Source organism: Coenobita brevimanus, chromosome 39 (genome assembly GCF_032717465.1).
Source record: "Coenobita brevimanus isolate Jiangsu-jjx chromosome 39, ASM3271746v2, whole genome shotgun sequence".
Classification (NCBI taxonomy): domain Eukaryota; kingdom Metazoa; phylum Arthropoda; class Malacostraca; order Decapoda; family Coenobitidae; genus Coenobita; species Coenobita brevimanus.
This window is the reverse complement of record NC_136992.1, coordinates 30559106-30578032: the sequence shown is the minus strand read 5'-3', so window position 1 is coordinate 30578032 and position 18927 is coordinate 30559106. Positions and strand designations below refer to the sequence as shown.

The 18927-nt window shown below is 42.8% G+C and overlaps 1 protein-coding gene across 1 annotated transcript in view; it reads left to right on the top strand.

Moving 5' to 3' along the window:
• Positions 1–6572, top strand: part of LOC145396779 (uncharacterized) — a 20750-nt gene extending 14178 nt beyond the window's left edge. The window contains exons 4-11 of the mRNA XM_080270073.1: positions 923–1018; positions 1192–1421; positions 2546–2662; positions 3216–3343; positions 3743–3906; positions 5195–5365; positions 5767–5939; positions 6321–6572. Of these exons, the coding sequence (XP_080126199.1) occupies positions 923–1018; positions 1192–1421; positions 2546–2662; positions 3216–3343; positions 3743–3906; positions 5195–5365; positions 5767–5939; positions 6321–6441 (1200 nt within the window). The 3' untranslated portion in view covers positions 6442–6572. The remainder of the gene's footprint in view (positions 1–922; positions 1019–1191; positions 1422–2545; positions 2663–3215; positions 3344–3742; positions 3907–5194; positions 5366–5766; positions 5940–6320) is intronic.
• Positions 6573–18927: the final 12355 nt, after the last annotated feature.

Here is an 18927-nt window from a genome sequence, read left to right as displayed (position 1 = left end):
CCAACACAACACAACACAGCACAACCCAAACCAACCCAACACAACACAACACAGCACAACACAACACAACACAGCACAACACAACACAGCACAACACAACACAGCACAACACAACACAGCACAACACAGCACAACACAACACAACACAACACAACACAACACAACACAACACAACATAAACCAACTCAACACAACACAACACAACATAAACCAACTCAACACAACACAACACAACACAACACAACACAACACAACACAACACAACACAACACAACACAACACAACACAGCACAACACAACACAACACAAACCAACTCAACCCAACACAACACAGCACAACACAACACAGCACAACACAACACAACACAGCACAGCACAACACAACACAATGCAACTTAACCCACTCAAACCCAAACTAAACCAAACCCAATCCAACCAATAAAACAAACTTACCCAATCCAGCCAAACTCATTCAAACCCAACCTAACCCAACCAAACTCAACCAAGCCTGACCCAACCAAACTTAACCCAACCCAACCCATCCTATCCTGACACAACCAAATTAAACAAGATCCAACCCCAACCGATCCAAACCTAACCCAAACTCACTCAAGCTAACACATCTGCCTACCTGATACTGCACCAGATAAACATAAAATAAAATAAAATAAAATAAACAAACCCAACCCAACCCAAACCAAGCCAACCCACCTCCATCCAACTTCTCTGTCTACCTGTACCGCACCTACAAAATTCAACCCAACCCAACCAATACCAGCCACCTCCAGCCAACCTCTCTGTCTACCTGTACCATACCCCCTAAAAAAATAATCAACCCAACCTAACCCAACCCAAGCCACCTCCAACCAACCTCTCTGTCTACCTGTCCCGTACCTACGGCTAAGGTGTGCCTCCCCCACAGGTGAAGGCGGTGATGGAGGCGAGGAAGGAGAGGGTGGAGGGACTGACTAGACAGGTGGACCAGGCACTGACTAACACCTGTACCGAGGAGGACCAGGTGAGAGAGAGAGAGAGAGAGAGAGAGAGAGAGAGAGAGAGAGAGAGAGAGAGAGAAATACAGCTCTATTGCCAGTAGTATTAAGACTGGACTGTGTGATTTCCTTAACGTCTGTGTATCTATATATCCTAAGGGCCTCTAGATCTGTATAATCTATGTATCTGCCTCTCTAGTTACAGGAATGTGCGCGCCTCCACACCACCCTACTCCGTCTTCTCAAATCCACCTCCCTCCCTCACTCCACCCCCATCACCCTCAACCCCTCCACCCTCACCCTGGACCCACCCTCACCCACACACACGGAGGAGGAAGAGGAGGAAGAGGAAGAAGAAGAGGAAGAGGAAGAGGAGGAGGAAGAGGAGGAAAAGCAGAGTTCGGACCAAGACCACAGTTTGATGTACAGGTGAGAGGAAGGACAGGTAATAAGGACGTAAACAATTAAACTATTTTTCTTGTTATGTAAGGAAGAAGGAACCAAAGGCTAGAACTCAGCAAAATTGTTCCTTGCATGAAAAAATAAAGATAACAGAGAGCCAAGTGATGTAATGAAGAGAGTAAATATAAATAAATAATGTACAGTCCTGGAATAATAAATGAAGATGTACAACAAGGGCAACAAATAACAATAACCCAATACAGGAATTATCCGGGTAATTAAATGAATAAATGAAGAAAAATAACACGCAGCAGATAATAAAAAGATAAAGAAGCATTAGATACCTTTAATAATAATCATAAATAGGGATAAACAAATAACAAAGAGGCGTTAAGTAAAAATAATAATCCTTGGAGGGGTTACGAGCAGGGCAGTAAAAATCTACGCTATCAACACGCCCTATTTCACTGTCAGACATACGTGTTGCCCTGTTTCTTTCTAGCTATTCCCAGGCGATTTAATACAGCTTAATAATACTCCATCGTGACGCCGTTCTGTGGTCTATTTATGCTATCAGACGGTTTTATTGAGGTGCATAATTCATCATTCATCCGTGGGTGATACTATGCACCTTCCTCCACTGTCTCGTTCACGAGAGAGAGAGTGAGAGGCACGGGAGGGGAAAGGACTTATGCATTTGACTGTACATTAATTACCGTACTACTGCATATTTAGTACAATATTTTATTACTGTATCGCCCAAAGGAGTAAAGGATTATTAACTCAGGTGTGGAGGGGTGAGGTAGTGAATTCTATCTATATATCTATCTTTCTACCTATCTATCTCCCTATTTACCTATGTATTTATGTATCTACCTACCTACCTACCTACCTATCTATCTATCTACCTATATATCTACCTATGCATTTATGTACCTACCTACCTACTTGTCTATCTATCTACCTATCTACCTACCACTCACAGGAGGAAAAGTTCCCTGGCACGCGTGAGGTGGGGTGACGTTTTGGGTTCGAGGCCAGGAAGAAATTATATCTATCTATTTATCTATCTGCCTAACTTCCTATGTATGTATGTGTGTATCTACCTACCTATCTACCTACCTATCTCCCTATCTATCTACCACCTCCAGGAGCAAAAGTTCCCTGGCGCGTGTGAGGTGGGGTGATGCCTTAGGTGAGAGGCCAGGGGGTGTGGCGGTCAGCCCCTGGACGTCACACATCTACGTTACCGGCAGCGATACGTGCAGGTGAGTACTGTGATTACCACGCTAATTATAAGAAGGTGTAATCATCTGTTGCCCTAATTATCTAAGTTATTCATTACCTTACTCTTATCTGTTAACATAATTGGCACTCATTACCACACTCCTTGATTACCTAGCACTTAGACCTGACCTGACCTGACCTGACCTGACCTAACCTAACCTAATCTAACCTAACTTAACCTAGCCTAACCTAACTTCCACTTCGCTCCACCCTACCCTACCATACTCTACCCTGAAAAATACCTAGCCAAACTTAACCAAACCTATCCTAAATTAACTTAAAATTACTTAACTTGCCTCACTCAGACTACTTAAATGACCCTACCTCATCTAACTCTGACCTAATCTAACCTAACCTACCCTAACTCAACCCAAACCACCCCAATTCAACCAAACCTACACACAAATAACCCAGCCTAACCTATCTCTCCTTCCAATGACCTAACCTAACCTACCCTGTCCTTCCCCACTCAACCCCATCCTACCCCACCATGCCCTGCCCCGCCCTGACCTAATCTGACCTTTCCTTCTGCAGGGTATACATGTTTGACCTGGATGGGCGGCAGGTGGGCAGCTTCGGGTCAAGGGGTCACGGAGAGGGTCAATTTCTGTGTCCCTCAGGAGTGGCATTCAGTATGGTCAACAGGGAGATCTATGTGACAGGTAAGATGGCTGGCTGGCTGGCTGGATGGATGGATGGATAGATAGATGGATGGATAGATAGATGAAACGATGGATGGATGGATGGATGGATGGATAGATAGATGAAACGATGGATGGATGGATGGATGGATGGATGGATGGATGGGTGGATGGATGGATGGATAGATAGACAGAGAGATAGATAGATAAAGAGAGGATACCTTACCTTCTTCACTAAGTTCACACCTCTTTTATGTTCCTCTGGAGTGGCACTCAATATGGTTAAGAGAAATCTTCGAGTATGTCAAAACACACACACAGACACACACACAGACAAACACACACACACACACACACACACACACACACACACACACACACACACACACACCACCTTACTGACCCTCTCCCTCCCCCCAGACAAATGGCGTCACTGCGTCCACGTGGTAGACTGCGAGGGGCGTCACCTGCGTCAGCTGGGCAGGAAGGGCAAAGGCTACGGGCATTTCAACTCTCCTGAGGGTGTGGCGGCAGACAAGCACGGGAAAATATACGTGGCCGACACCTGTAATAATAGAGTGCAGGTACGTTCATTAGTACGTTCACCTTACTGTACGTTCACCATTACGTTTACTAATACGTTCACTATACCGTACGTTCACTCAGTTCACTATACTGTATGTTCACCATTTCGTTCACTACACTGCACGTTCACTCTGTTCACTATACTGTATGTTCACCATTACGTTCACTAATACGTTCACTATACTGTACATTCACTAATATGTTCACTACACTGTACGTTCACTGTTCACTATACTGTACTTTCACTCTGTTCACTATACGGTACTGTACATTCACTATTACCTTCACTATACTGTACGTTCACTATTTCGTTCACTACACTACGTTCACTGTTGCGTTCACTATATTGTACGTTCACCATCATCACCATACTCTACGTTCACTAAGTCCACACTATTGTACGTTCACTCTGTTCCCTATACAGTACGATCACCATTCTGTTCACTACACTGTTTATACTCTTAACTTGGCCTAAAATTGCCAACTCTCCATCTTCAATACTGAGCAGCGACGATGGATTAGCGATAAAAGATGATACTAGTTAAAGAGAAGTGCTAAGAACAGGATGTGAGCGGTAATGTTGTCCTTCTTTACCACTGAGTCACGTGAAAAGGACTGCACGACGACGAAAACCTAGGCCAAGTTAAGGTGAAAGAACTATAGCACTGAATACTCGATCATACTTAACCTAATCTGAGCCCTGAATACATGAACACAGAGACGTAACCTACCCAACCCTACTTAATGAAACGTACCTTAGACCCTCATCACCTCATCTCACCTGACCTAACTCAACCTAACCAAGATCCACCTCACCTCACGTCACCTGACCTAACCCAATCTAACCTAAATAAGACCCACCTCAACTAAACTATCCTAACCTAACCTAACCTAAACTAACCTAAGCTCACCTCATTTCACCTCACCTTACCTTACCTCACCTAACCCAGTCTAACCTAAATAAGATCCACCTCATCCAAACTAACCTAACCTAAATCCACCTTACCTCACCTAACCCAGCCTAACCTAACCTAACCCAGATCCACCTGACCTTACCTAACCCAACCCAACCTAACCTATATCCACCTCACCTCACCTAACGTAACCTAACCCAATCTAACCTAAATAAAACCCACCTAACCCAACCCAACCCAACCTAACCTAACCCATATCCACCTGACCTTACCTAACCCAACCTAACCTAGATTCACCTCGAACAGCCTCTCTTAACTCCTTCTAACTTCAGGTCCACCTCGAATAGCCTCTCCTAACTCCTCCTAACTTCAGGTACTGGATGGGGATGGGGTGTTCGTGCGTGAGATCGGCGTTGTGGCGTGTGAGACTCTCCACGACGGTAAACGCTATTCCAAGACCGAGTTCAACGAGCCGACTGGCGTGGCTGCTTCCTTGGACGGCACTAGGATATATGTGGCAGACGCTGGCAATCACAGGGTTAAGGTGTGTGTGTGTGTGTGTGTGTGTGTGTGTGTGTGTGTGTGTGTGTGTGTGTGTGTGTGTGTGTGTGTGTTTATTTATTTACTTATTTATTAGGACTGCAACATCCTTTAAGTAACTAAACCCTGTGATAACCACCATCTAAGCCTTTCCTTTTTAAAGTAAGTTATATTAGCGTAATCGGCCACTATGCAAGTCATTTTTATAGGATCAGTTAAGTTCTTTTTTACACAGAATTCTAAACAAGACCAGAACTGCACGACGCTCTGCAGGTGCGGTGTAACAAACTTTTAATACATGGGCAAAATTAGGTCAAGCAAAATACTGTAGGAATTGTGGGCCCTCACTAATACCCTCTCTCTCTCTCTCTCTCTCTCTCTCTCTCTCTCTCTCTCTCTCTCTAGGTGTTTGACGGGGTAAGCGGTGACCGAGTGCTAACGTTCGGGTCACGAGGGCTCAACAAGGGTCAGTTTGAGAGGCCAGAGTGCATCGTGGTGGACTCCAGGGGCTTCATCCTGGTGGGGGACTCGGGCAATGGACGCGTGCAGGTGTTTAGGCCCAATGGAAACTTTGTCAGGTAAATATGTAGGTGTATTCTGTATATATATGGTACTCTCTCTCTCTCTCTCTCTCTCTCTCTCTCTCTCTCTCTCTCTCTCTCTCTCTCTCTCTCTCTCTCTCACAGATCGATAGACAGTTAGACTGATTAATACATCCACAGACAGACAGATAGATAGATACAGAGATGGTACACACACAGATACATATAGTACACACATATAGATATAGATATTGATAGATATAGAGTACAGAGAGAGAGAGAGAGAGAGAGAGGGGTATAAACAACCATACATATCATCATCATCACTATCATCATCATCATCACCATCATTATCAATATCATCATCATCATCATTATCAACCTAAATTTCCCACTGACCAAATCGCTATCTCACAGGTACTTGGGGACGAGAAAGAGCTGCCATGGAGAGTTCGGCTGGGTGTCTGGTTTGGCTCTGTCTCGACACCTGGATGTGGTGGTGACGGATTTCAAAAACAATATGGTGGCCGTCTTCTAGCTCTCTCTCTCTCTCTCTGTCTCTGTCTCTGTCTCTCTCTCTCTCTCTGTCTCTCTCTCTCTCTCTCTCTCTCTCTCTCTCTCTCTCTCTCTCTCCCTCAGTAAAGTCAAGTTTCCGCAACACCTCTTCCTTGACGACTTATCCTGCACAATACACCTTAATCTCCCTTTGTACGTTACTGATGCAAAAAATTTCGATATTAACACCAAAATAAATCGCATACAAGACAATGTTAAGATCCATTAGGCTAAATAAATCGCCAAGGAAGAGAGATTAAGAAGTCTCCAATTCCACCTAATTTAAATCCGGATTCTTTATGAAATTACGTAGCACTTTCTCCTAAGCGATTCATTTTACACATTACTCTGTCACATTCACCTGTACGTTATATGACATTACAGTATCAACCCAGACCAACATTAACAGAACAACAATGGATGTGAAAAATAAATCGCTAAGGAAGAGGTGTTCAGAAATCCTAAGGTAACAAGAGGAGACTGTACAGGGTGGTTCAAAAATGGTGCTCCACTCCCATCCCGCCCTGTATATTATTACATACAAAATAAATCGCTAAGGAAGAGGCGTTACGATATTTCCGACGATACAAACAGCATATAAGATGTTAAGGAGGCTAAATGAATCGCAAAAAAAGAGTCATTACGGAATTTCCAACGATACAAACAGCATATAAGATAATGTTAAGAAGGCAAAATAAATCGCTTAGGAAAGGAAGGTTACGGCATCTCCAGAGCCATATAGAATCCGACCATGTAAACGAAAGACAGTGGAATGCACGAAAAGGTTGTACTAAAGGTAACACATGTAAAATTAGAAAGCACTCTGAGGGCGCATACCTCCACCAGTCACTGCCATTAAAAAGGATCTGGAGCAGGATCCGACCCAAAACTTAATCAGTTCTTCCTTGGTCCATGCTCCACCTTCCCACAAAATTTCATCAAAATCCATTCATAACTTTTTGAGTGAAGTTGCTGACAGACAAACAAACAAACAAACCAACGCGAGGTAAACCATACCCTCCTTGGCGGAGGTAATAAATCGCTGAGGAAAAGGGGTTACGGCATCTCCTGAGCCACCTCGGATGCACGAAATGGCTGTAATGTTGTTTAATGTTGCGCATTTCGTTATTGCTATTAATATTATTACTTTCTATATTCCTTTCACTCTAACATGGCTTATATCTACCATATCTCAGTCTTGAATATTGAAGATTAACCCCTGAATACGGTGCTAGTCACGAAGAAGTGCTTTGTAGAGGATGGGGGCCGCACTGGTCATTTTGTATAGTAGTGCTAGTCACGAGGAAGCGCTATGGAAAAAGATGTCGAGCCATAGTATTGTCTTTTCCTGCCACTGAACTACGTGAAATAAGCTGGAAAAAGGACGAAAATCTGGGCCAAGTTGGAGTACAAGGAGTATAGTTTTCCTGTCTTTTAGTCTTTCGTTGTTTCCTCTCGGTTTATCCAAAATGATTATAACTGAATTATTTATCATTACTGAAGATAATTATAATGAAGATAATTATAACCTGGGCTCTGTTATCTTGTTTTTGTTTTTCTTGGGGGGAACAATCCTGGGGGCTCCTGGCCTTGGGTTCCTTCTTCCTTGCATAAAAAAAAAAAATCTACATATACGGTACGTCTTTATAACTATTTCTTTATCATAACGTAATTTTCTTTGGCCTAATTATATCCTGTTGTAATAATTATAACTCTGATTACCATTATTCTTACCACTGATATTACTATTATATTTAAATTATTATTATTGATTTTTTATGACTGATTTCCTCCATTTATAACTTTATCATAACTGCCATCGCTCTATCTATCTATCTATCTACCTCTATCTATCTATCTATCTATCTATTGGTCGGAGTGACAGCCATGCGCGAGAAGGCTCCCATCTCCAAGAGGCGGCTGGACTCTCTCTCTCTCTCTCTATCTCTATCTATCTATCTATCACCTACGCTTGATAATTCTGGACTACGTTGGCCTAGCCTCGGGACCCTAACAAAAAATAAATGAGCGGATAAATAAATTCTTATACTTATTATTATTATTATTATTATTATTATTATTATTACCGGTATTATTATTATTATTATTATTATTATTATTATTACCGGTATTATTATTATTATTATTATTATTATTATTATTATTGTTATTATCATTATTATTACCGGTATTATTATTATTATTATTATTATTATCATTATTATTACTGGTATTATTATTATTATTATTATTATTATTATCATTATCATTATTACCGGTATTATTATTATTATTATTATTATCATTATTATTATTATTATTATTATCATTATCATTATTACCGGTATTATTATTATTATTATTATTATTATTATCATTATCATTATTACCGGTATTATTATTATTATTATTATTATTATTATCATTATCATTATTACCGGTATTATTATTATTATTATTATTATTATCATTATCATTATTACCGGTATTATTATTATTATTATTATTATTATTATCATTATCATTATTACCGGTATTATTATTATTATTATTATTATTAGTGGTTATCCCATTATTTTCTTTTCATTTGTGGTAAGGCTGTGACAATTACAATAGTGGCTGTTGTTGTTGTTGTTTGTAAATAAAAGTTGTTGTTTGATGCTTGTATCACTGACCTAATTATATGTCTGTCTGTCACCATGTGTGTGTGTGTGTGTGTGTGTGTGTGTGTGTGTGTGTGTGTGTGTGTGTGTGTGTGTGTGTGTCTATCTATCTACAACCAGACACCTTAATCCCAGAGAGGGTGACCACAAACAAATCGCCTCCATGTCACCCTATCTTCCACCATCATTGTGACCTTCCTCCAACTCACACCATTTATATATCGACACAGGTTGGATTATACAGGAGAATATTGAGGTGTTTTTTAGCAGAATAAATCGCTAAGGAAAAGGTGTTACGGATCCACCTTGGCACGAATGAAGGTCCACTACTTGAAGGGTCACATACCTAGCCCCTCCCCCCCCCACCTAACTGTTCTCTCTCGGTCGCTCACCCCGACAATATCCTACACCTCCTTCTCTCTCTCTCTCTCTCTCTCTCTCTCTCTCTCTCTCTCTCTCTCTCTCTCTCTCCTAATATAACAGGTCTTTTGCTGTTTGCTTTCCTTGTATTTCCTCCCCACCTCCTACCTCCCTCTTTACAAACTACTTCCTTTCCCTCCCCTCCCCTCCTCTCCCCTTCCCTCCCCTCCCCTCCACTCCCCTTCCCTCCTTTCCCCTGTCCTCCCCTCCCCTCCCCTCCCCATCTCATTACACGCCGCAAAACACAAATAAATTGACAAAAAACACACACCACCCCGTTACCTTCCACCTGTGTGCGACCACCTGTACACGGACACCTACACCCACACACTACACACCTTATACCACCTACACCCACACACTACAGCTTATACCACCTACACCCACACACTACACAGTTAATACCACCTGCACCCACACACTACACACCTTATACCACCTACACCCACACACTACAGCTTATACCACCTACACCCACACACTACACAGTTAATACCACCTGCACCCACACACTACACACCTTATACCACCTACACCCACACACTACAGCTTATACCACCTACACCCACACACTACACAGTTAATACCACCTGCACCCACACACTACACACCTTATACCACCTACACCCACACACTACAGCTTATACCACCTGCACCCACACACTACACAGTTAATACCACCTGCACCCACACACTACACACCTTATACCACCTAGACCCACACACTACAGCTTATACCACCTACACCCACACACTACACAGTTAATACCACCTGCACCCACACACTACACACCTTATACCACCTACACCCACACACTACAGCTTATACCACCTACACCCACACACTACAGCTTATACCACCTACACCCACACACTACAGCTTATACCACCTACACCCACACACTACACACCTTATACCACCTACACCTACACACTACAGCTTATACCACCTACACCCACACACTACAGCTTATACCACCTACACCCACACACTACAGCTTATACCACCTACACCCACACACTACAGCTTATACCACCTACACCCACACACTACAGCTTATACCACCTACACCCACACACTACAGCTTATACCACCTACACCCACACACTACAGCTTATACCACCTACACCCACACACTACAGCTTATACCACCTACACCCACACACTACAGCTTATACCACCTACACCCACACACTACACACCTTATACCACCTACACCCACACACTACAGCTTATACCACCTACACCCACACACTACAGCTTATACCACCTACACCCACACACTACAGCTTATACCACCTACACCCACACACTACACACCTTATACCACCTACACCCACACACTACAGCTTATACCACCTACACCCACACACTACACAGCTTATACCACCTACACCCACACACTACACACCTTATACCAACTACACCCACACACTACACAGCTTATACCACCTACACCCACACACCACACAGTTAATACCACCTACACCCACACACCACACAGCTTACACCACCTACACCCACACACTACAGCTTACACCACCTACACCCACACACTACACAGATTATACCACCTACACCCACACACCACGCAGCTTACACCACCTACACCCAACCACTACACAGATTATACCACCTACACCCACACACTACGCAGCTTATACCACCTACACCCACACACCACGCAGCTTACAACACCTACACCCACACACTACACAGCTTACAACACCTACACCCACACACTACACAGCTTACACCACCTACACCCACACACTACACACCTTATACCACCTACACCCACACACTACACAGCTTATACCACCTACACCCACACACTACACACCTTATACCACCTACACCCACACACTACAGCTTATACCACCTACACCCACACACCACACAGCTTACACCACCTACACCCACACACTACACAGCTTATACCACCTACACCCACACACTACACACCTTATACCACCTACACCCACACACTACACACCTTATACCACCTACACCCACACACCACACAGCTTACACCACCTACACCCACACACTACACAGCTTATACCACCTACACCCACACACTACACAGCTTATACCACCTACACCCACACACTACACAGCTTACACCACCTACACCCACACACCACACAGCTTACACCACCTACACCCACACACTACACAGCTTATACCACCTACACCCACACACTACACAGCTTATACCACCTACACCCACACACTACACAGCTTACACCACCTACACCCACACACCACACAGCTTACACCACCTACACCCACACACTACAGCTTATACCACCTACACCCACACACTACAGCTTATACCACCTACACCCACACACTATACACCTTATACCACCTACACCCACACACTACACACCTTATACCACCTACACCCACACACTACACCTTATACCACCTACACCCACACACTACAGCTTAAGTACTTTCATGGAATTCGGTATGTTTTCTTTATAAGGTAAGAATGAGTCTCCTTGGTTACTAGACAAATCGCCCCTCCAATCTGACTACACTTTGCCACCGAGATGGATAGATACTGATAGACAGACAGACAGACAGACAGAGACGAACAGTTAGTTAGACAAACAGAGACAGATAGATAGATAGACCATTATCTCCAGTAATACCATCAGTAGCTGCACCTTCGTAACGGCAAAGATTTGGATCCACAGTATATAATTTTTACTTAGAATTCCCTCGTATTAAATAAATCGCTAAGGAAGGGGTGTTACGAAGACTCCCACGGCTCTATATAGCATACAAGAGAATGCCAAAGTGAAAGACTACGTAAAATGAATCGCTTGGGAAGAGATGTTATGATGCCTCACACGGCTCTATATGCATACATGAGTGCAAGGTACAAAATAAATCGCTAACGAAGAACTGTTACGAAGCCTCCTACCCCGGATCTGGCAACTGTGCATCAGTGTGTTGGTGGCCGTGGGAGGGATAGGTTGGGGGTGGGTCAGTGCTCCCAACCATGCTATGTGATGTGCTCCCATATAACGATGCTATGTGATGCTGTGCTCCCATATAACGATGCTATGTGATGCTGTGCTCCCATACAACGATGCTATGTGATGCTGTGCTCCCATATAATGATGCTATGTGATGCTGTGCTCCCATACAACGATGCTATGTGATGTGCTCCCATATCAGATGCTATGTGATGCTGTGCTCCCATAAAACGATGCTATGTGATGCTGTGCTCTCATATAACGATGCTATGTGATGCTGTGCTCCCATATAACGATGCTATGTGATGTTGTGCTCCCATATAATGATGCAATGTGATGTGCTCCCATATAACAATTCTATGTGATGCTGTGCTCCCATATAACGTTGCTATGTGATGTGCTCCTATATAACGTTGCTATGTGATGCTGTGCTCCCATATAACGATGCTATGTGATGCTGTGCTCCCATATAACGATGCTATGTGATGCTGTGCTCCCATATAACGATGCTATGTGATGCTGTGCTCCCATATAACGATGCTATGTGATGTGGAACTACACTACACTGTATCTCGTGTTTATAACCGATGTATAACGAAACGGATGTCTATGTGATATGAAAAACGTTGTACTGTACTTCATATTTCAGCGCCCTGGGTAGAGAAATAATCTGTGCTTCGTGTTTCAACGCAGTACTTCGTGTTTCAACTCTGTACTTCATGTCTGAGCTCTGTACTTCACGTTTGCGCTCTGTACTTCATGTTTGAGCTCCGTACTTCATGTTTGAGCTCCGTACTTCGTGTCAATTCTGTACTTCGTGTTTCAACGCCCTATGCAAAGAAATCAACGCTGTACTTCGTGTCTGAACTCTGTACTTCATGTTTGAGCTCTGTACTTCGCGTTTCAGTTCTATACTTCACGTCTCAGTCCCTGTATACAGAAAATACTCTATGTAACACAAAAAAGAACGATGCAATTCAAAGGTCCGTTCACTGTGCAACAAAATTCATATACGTGAACAGAAACTACACAATATAACGAAAACAAAACAATGCAAATGATATAACCACATACTGAAATGCATCAATGAAAAACACAGCCATATAACGAAGCAAATCTCAACGTTGTATAGGTCTGAAAACCGAGAATTATACATTATAGGGAAGTCAAAAATCAATCATGTGGTAGATATATTTGTAGAAAAAAAAATATATGAACAAAAGAACGAAAAATACCAACTAGAGACAAATATTATATACCAAGAAATCCTTAAACCAGAAGAAAATTAAGAAAAAACAGCAGGAAATTAAGAAAAAACAGCAGGAAAATTAAGAAAAAACAGCAAAACATAAGAAAAAATAGCAAGGAATTAAGACAAACCAGCAGGGGATTAAGAAAAAACAGCAAACAAAATAAGAAAAACAGCAGAAAATTAAGAAGAAAAAACCAGCAGAAAATTTAAGAAAAACCAGCAGGAAATTAAGAAATACCAGCAGGAAAATTAAGGCAAAACAGCAGGAAATTAAGAAAAACCAGAAAATTAAAAAACAGCAGGAAATTAAGAAAAACCAGCAGGAAATTAACAAAAAACAGCAGGAACTTAAGAAAAAACAAAAATAAATATACACCGGTAACAAATAAATACAATAAATAAAATAATAAATCGTCAACAGATACACGTGTAAATAAAATCCACACAAAATTAAAGGTCAGGAAAAATGGCTTGTGTCAGGATTTAAATCGACAGGAAAATAAATCCATCACGAGAAACTGCTTGCATCAGGATTAGATTATATCATCCAATCCCCTCTAGCCTCACAGGGATCGCAGGAGCCCGGGGCTAGGGTACTCAACCCTGATATTGTAAGGGTTAAGTGGCCCTACGTAAGCAAGAAACGCCAGCCACTCCTTGAACTTAAACCTTATGGGCCTCATTCGGGTGGCGCGTCTTAACCCACTAGATCACCAGGCGTCCATCTGGCTGTATGGTTACCACCCAACGTAGTAAAGGGTTTTTGCCTGGATACAGAAAACTAGCTTGTCAGTGTGGAGTCACCCAGGTAGCACTACATCGAGCGAGTGGATGGTAGGCGTCTTTACCTACTTAAAACCACTCACTGCTAAAAAAAAAAATAAAAAAAAAAATAAAAATAAAGGAACCTAGCTTTCTGCCCGCTAAATTAACTAGAATATAGAGGAATCTAGCTTTCTGCCCGCTAAATTAACTAGAATATAGAGGAATCTAGCTTTCTGCCCGCTAAATTAACTAGAAAATACAGTAATCTTGCTTTATTCCCGCTATTATATCTAAAACATAAAGGAGCATTACTTTCCTTCCTCCACCATGCCCCGGCGCCGGATGAAGCAGCTCTATTGGGCGTGCCTTGTGTGTCTCTTGGGGTTCAACCTGCTCAGCCTGTATGACGCCTGGAGGACCGCCCAAAAACAGGTTCCAGCCCGACGCAGAATGGCTACATCTAACGGAATCACAAAAACAGGCGCGAATTTCAAAAGGCAGGCGCAACAACAAGGAATAAATGAACGAAAAATGGCTCACGGAACTGACAGATATTTCCAAGACGGAAGAGGACATTGGACTGAGCGAAAAGAAGCCTTAGACAGACAGGAAATGGCGATCTCTAACGGAATTACAAATGGCGGAACGGGCGCAAATTTAAAAGACGAAGGAGTAGATTTGGCTGCTCAAAAACAGGGCTTAAGTCGAAGGAAAACGGCTAACGGAATTAACAGGAAATTTAAAGACGAAAATCAGGGCATGGCAGAGCACAAACAGGCTTCAAACAGACAAAAAGGGACACAAAACGGAATGGCCAAAATGGAAGCGAATATCAAACACGAATTTCAGGACTGGACCTCGCGAAACCAGGCCTCAAGTGGACGAAAACCGGCGAAATTCAACGGAATCAGAAAATGGGATTCGAATTTGAAAGAGGAAGGAGTAGATGGCGAAGATTTGAATGACGAAGGCGTTGGTGGCGGGGATTTAAATTTAATGGATGAAGTAATAGCCGAACTGACGGATAACTTAGAGGATTACGAGGAGATAACGGAAAATGGAACAGACACTTTATATGACATTTATTCGGATGAAGATGAGGATGAAGAGAATGTAGATGACAACCATCCTTCCTTCCAAGACAAGGGCAATCCTCCGCCCAACCAGGTAACGACAGAGAGCCACCAAATTCAACCCAGCAACCGAATTTCGACTCAGATCAACCCCAAACCCACTTTAAGCGACCCAAATCATCCCAGCAACCGAAAATCGACTCAAATCAACCCCAGGCCCACTTCAAGCAACCCAGATCAACCAAGCAACCGGAAATCAACACATGGCAGTCATATTCTTCAACAAATCAACCAAGAATCAAATGAAAACAACACACTCCAGCCACACAACCAAATACCTACACAAGTCAACCATATTCTTCAACAAGGCAACTCAAATCAACAAATCAACCAACTACCCAACCAAGACAACTATACGCATCAACCAAACAACCAAGGATCACCTCAAAACAACCTATTTCAGCAGCACAGCCTTATTAATCAACCAAATGACGAGGAATCCGCTCACGTTAACCAAATCCTCCCACAAGACAATCCAGTTCCTTCCCAGGGCAACTCAGTTCTTTACCACTACCCAAATCTTCAGCAAAACAACCTAAACCTGCAACCAAACAACCAACATCTGCAACAAAACCTACGCCTACAACCAAATAATCAACATCTTCAACAAGACCAAAATCTGCGACCAAACAACCAAAACCTGCAACCAAACAACCAAAATCTGCAACAAAACCTGAACCTGCAACCAAACAACCAAAATCTTCAACCAAACAACCAGAATCTGCAACCAAACAACCAAAATCTGCAACCAAACAACCAAAATCTGCAACCAAACAACCAGAATCTGCAACCAAACAACCAGAATCTGCAACCAAACAACCAAAATCTGCGACCAAACAACCAATCCCTTCAACCAAACAACCACGAGACCACCGAGGGGCCAAAATTCACAATCCTACCCGAGTATGTCACCCACGATAGTCCTCATCTTCCAATCAACCCCAATCCTTCAAACAACCACAATTCCCCCTTAAACAACCACCATTCTCCTTCAATCAACCAAAATTTCACCTCAAACAACCAAAATTTCCCTTCAAACAACCACAATTTCCCCTCAAACAACCACAATCCTCCAAACAACCAAAATTTCCCCTCAAGCAACCACAATTCCCCTTCTGACAACCCTGTTTTCCTTCCACACAATAACATTTTCACTCCAAACAACCACAATTTACCCCCAAGCAACCAAAATCGCAATCAAGGTGAGTTTCAACCAAATTCAGGAGGTGATCAACAAACTTCCCCCCAGAGTCGGCCAAAATCCGGTCAGTCGCGCCAGAATCCCGCCAAGAAGCGAAAACTCCATCAAGACGATACAAACCCCGCCAAAAATCGCCAAAAAAGACCCAGGAAGCAAAAACCCGACCAAGACAATTTAAAACCCGCCAAAATTCGCCAGAAAAACTCCAAAACGCGAAAAAATAACAATGGGCACTCGAATCCCACCAAGACCGACAGACAAATCGCCCAAACTCAACAGCATCTCGCCAAGGAACGTCGAAAAGAAGCCCAGCCTCACCAAAAACCCGCCCAAGATAATTCCAACCCCTCAAAACCGCGCCAAAAAACTCGGAATCGCGCCCAGGACGATTTAAACCCCTCCAAAGGTCGCCAAAAACCGTCCCGCGCCGGCATGCCCCTTGCGCCGAAGAGGAAGAAGAAGATAAAGGAAAAATTCATGAAGGACAACCCCCTTAAGAAGTTACCGAAGGAGAAATACCTGATAAAACCTTCCCACGGAGCATACCTGGCAGACCTCACCGCCAACCTCTCCTCTTACGCTCCCGAGGTAGGTTGTGGAGGGGTTTAGGGGTTAGGGGGTTGAGAAAGGGGATTAAGAGGTTGAGAAAAGGGATTCAGGGTTGAGAAAGGAGACTGAGGGGTTGAGAATGGGGATTAAGGGGCTAAGAAAGGGGATTAAAGGGCTGGGAATGGGATTAAGGTGTTGAAATGGGATTAAGGGGTTGAAGATGGAGATTAAAAGGCTAGGAAAGTGATTAAGGAGTTGAAATGGGATTAAGGGGGTTAACAAAGGGGATTAAAGGGTTGAGAAAGGGGATTAAGGTATTGAGGAAGGTGATTAAAGGCTTGGAAAAGGGATTAAGGTGTTGAAAAGGGATCAATGGGTTGAGAAAGGGGATTAAAGGATTGAGAAAAAGGATTAAGGGAATAGACGTTTGAAAAATGGAAATTAGCTATGAATTTCTGAAGCACAATAGAAGAGTTAAGAGGCGGTGAGAGGGGGTTTGCGGCTGGAGGGGTTGACAAAGGGTGGGTGGGGGGTTAAGGGAGTGAGACATGGAAGGAGGGGTTGAGTGGGGAAGTGATTTTGCGAACGGGTAAATCTGAGGCTTGAGAGGTCCATGCTGAGATGATTTTAATACCACAAAGCGGTATGGTATAATATGCAGAATAAATCGCTTAGGAATAGGTGTTAGGAAGCCTCATTTACCACCCTCAATTTGGCTTTGGAATTTACTACACTCCTTTTACTCTAACTTGGCCTAAAATTGCCGTCCCTCCATCTTGAATGCTAAGCTATAACATTAAATCAACTCTAGAATATGATGCTAGTCACGAAGAAGTAATGTGGAAAGGATGCAGAGATTAGTATTGCAATTATCTGACACTGACTTACGTGAGCTGCAAAAAGACGAAAATTTGGGCCAAGTTAGTAAAAAGAGTATAGTTTTCTGTTCCTGAATAATTTATTGTAAAAATCTCACCCTATGCAATAATGTAATGATCAACAGGAAAGAAGACTGACTACCGTAGTAAGTAAAGGTGGGGTTTTGCGGAGAGAGAGAGAGAGAGAGAGAGAGAGAGGCAGCATCTTAAAATGGTCCACACACACACACACACACACACACACACACACACACACACACACATTCTGATCGCCAAAGCTTGCTCTGCCTTAACATGTCATTCTCAAGTTTACTACCGTACAAAAAACATCACTGAAAATTTTAACCGATACTGATGAACTGTGAAGATGTGAATTCCATTAATTACCGATACTGCTGTTATGTGATCCTTTTCCACCTACATGTGACTAAGCATTAGGATATTATAGTACTAAAGTGGTAGGTTAAAGGAGGGGCGCCCACCATCCACTCACTCGATGTAATCCTACCCAGGTGATTTTACACTGACTTGTCAACTGGTATCTTGTAGCTTAGAAAACATTTACGACGCCGGGGAGGTTGACCTAATAAGCTTGGAGTGTCAGCAAGGACAAG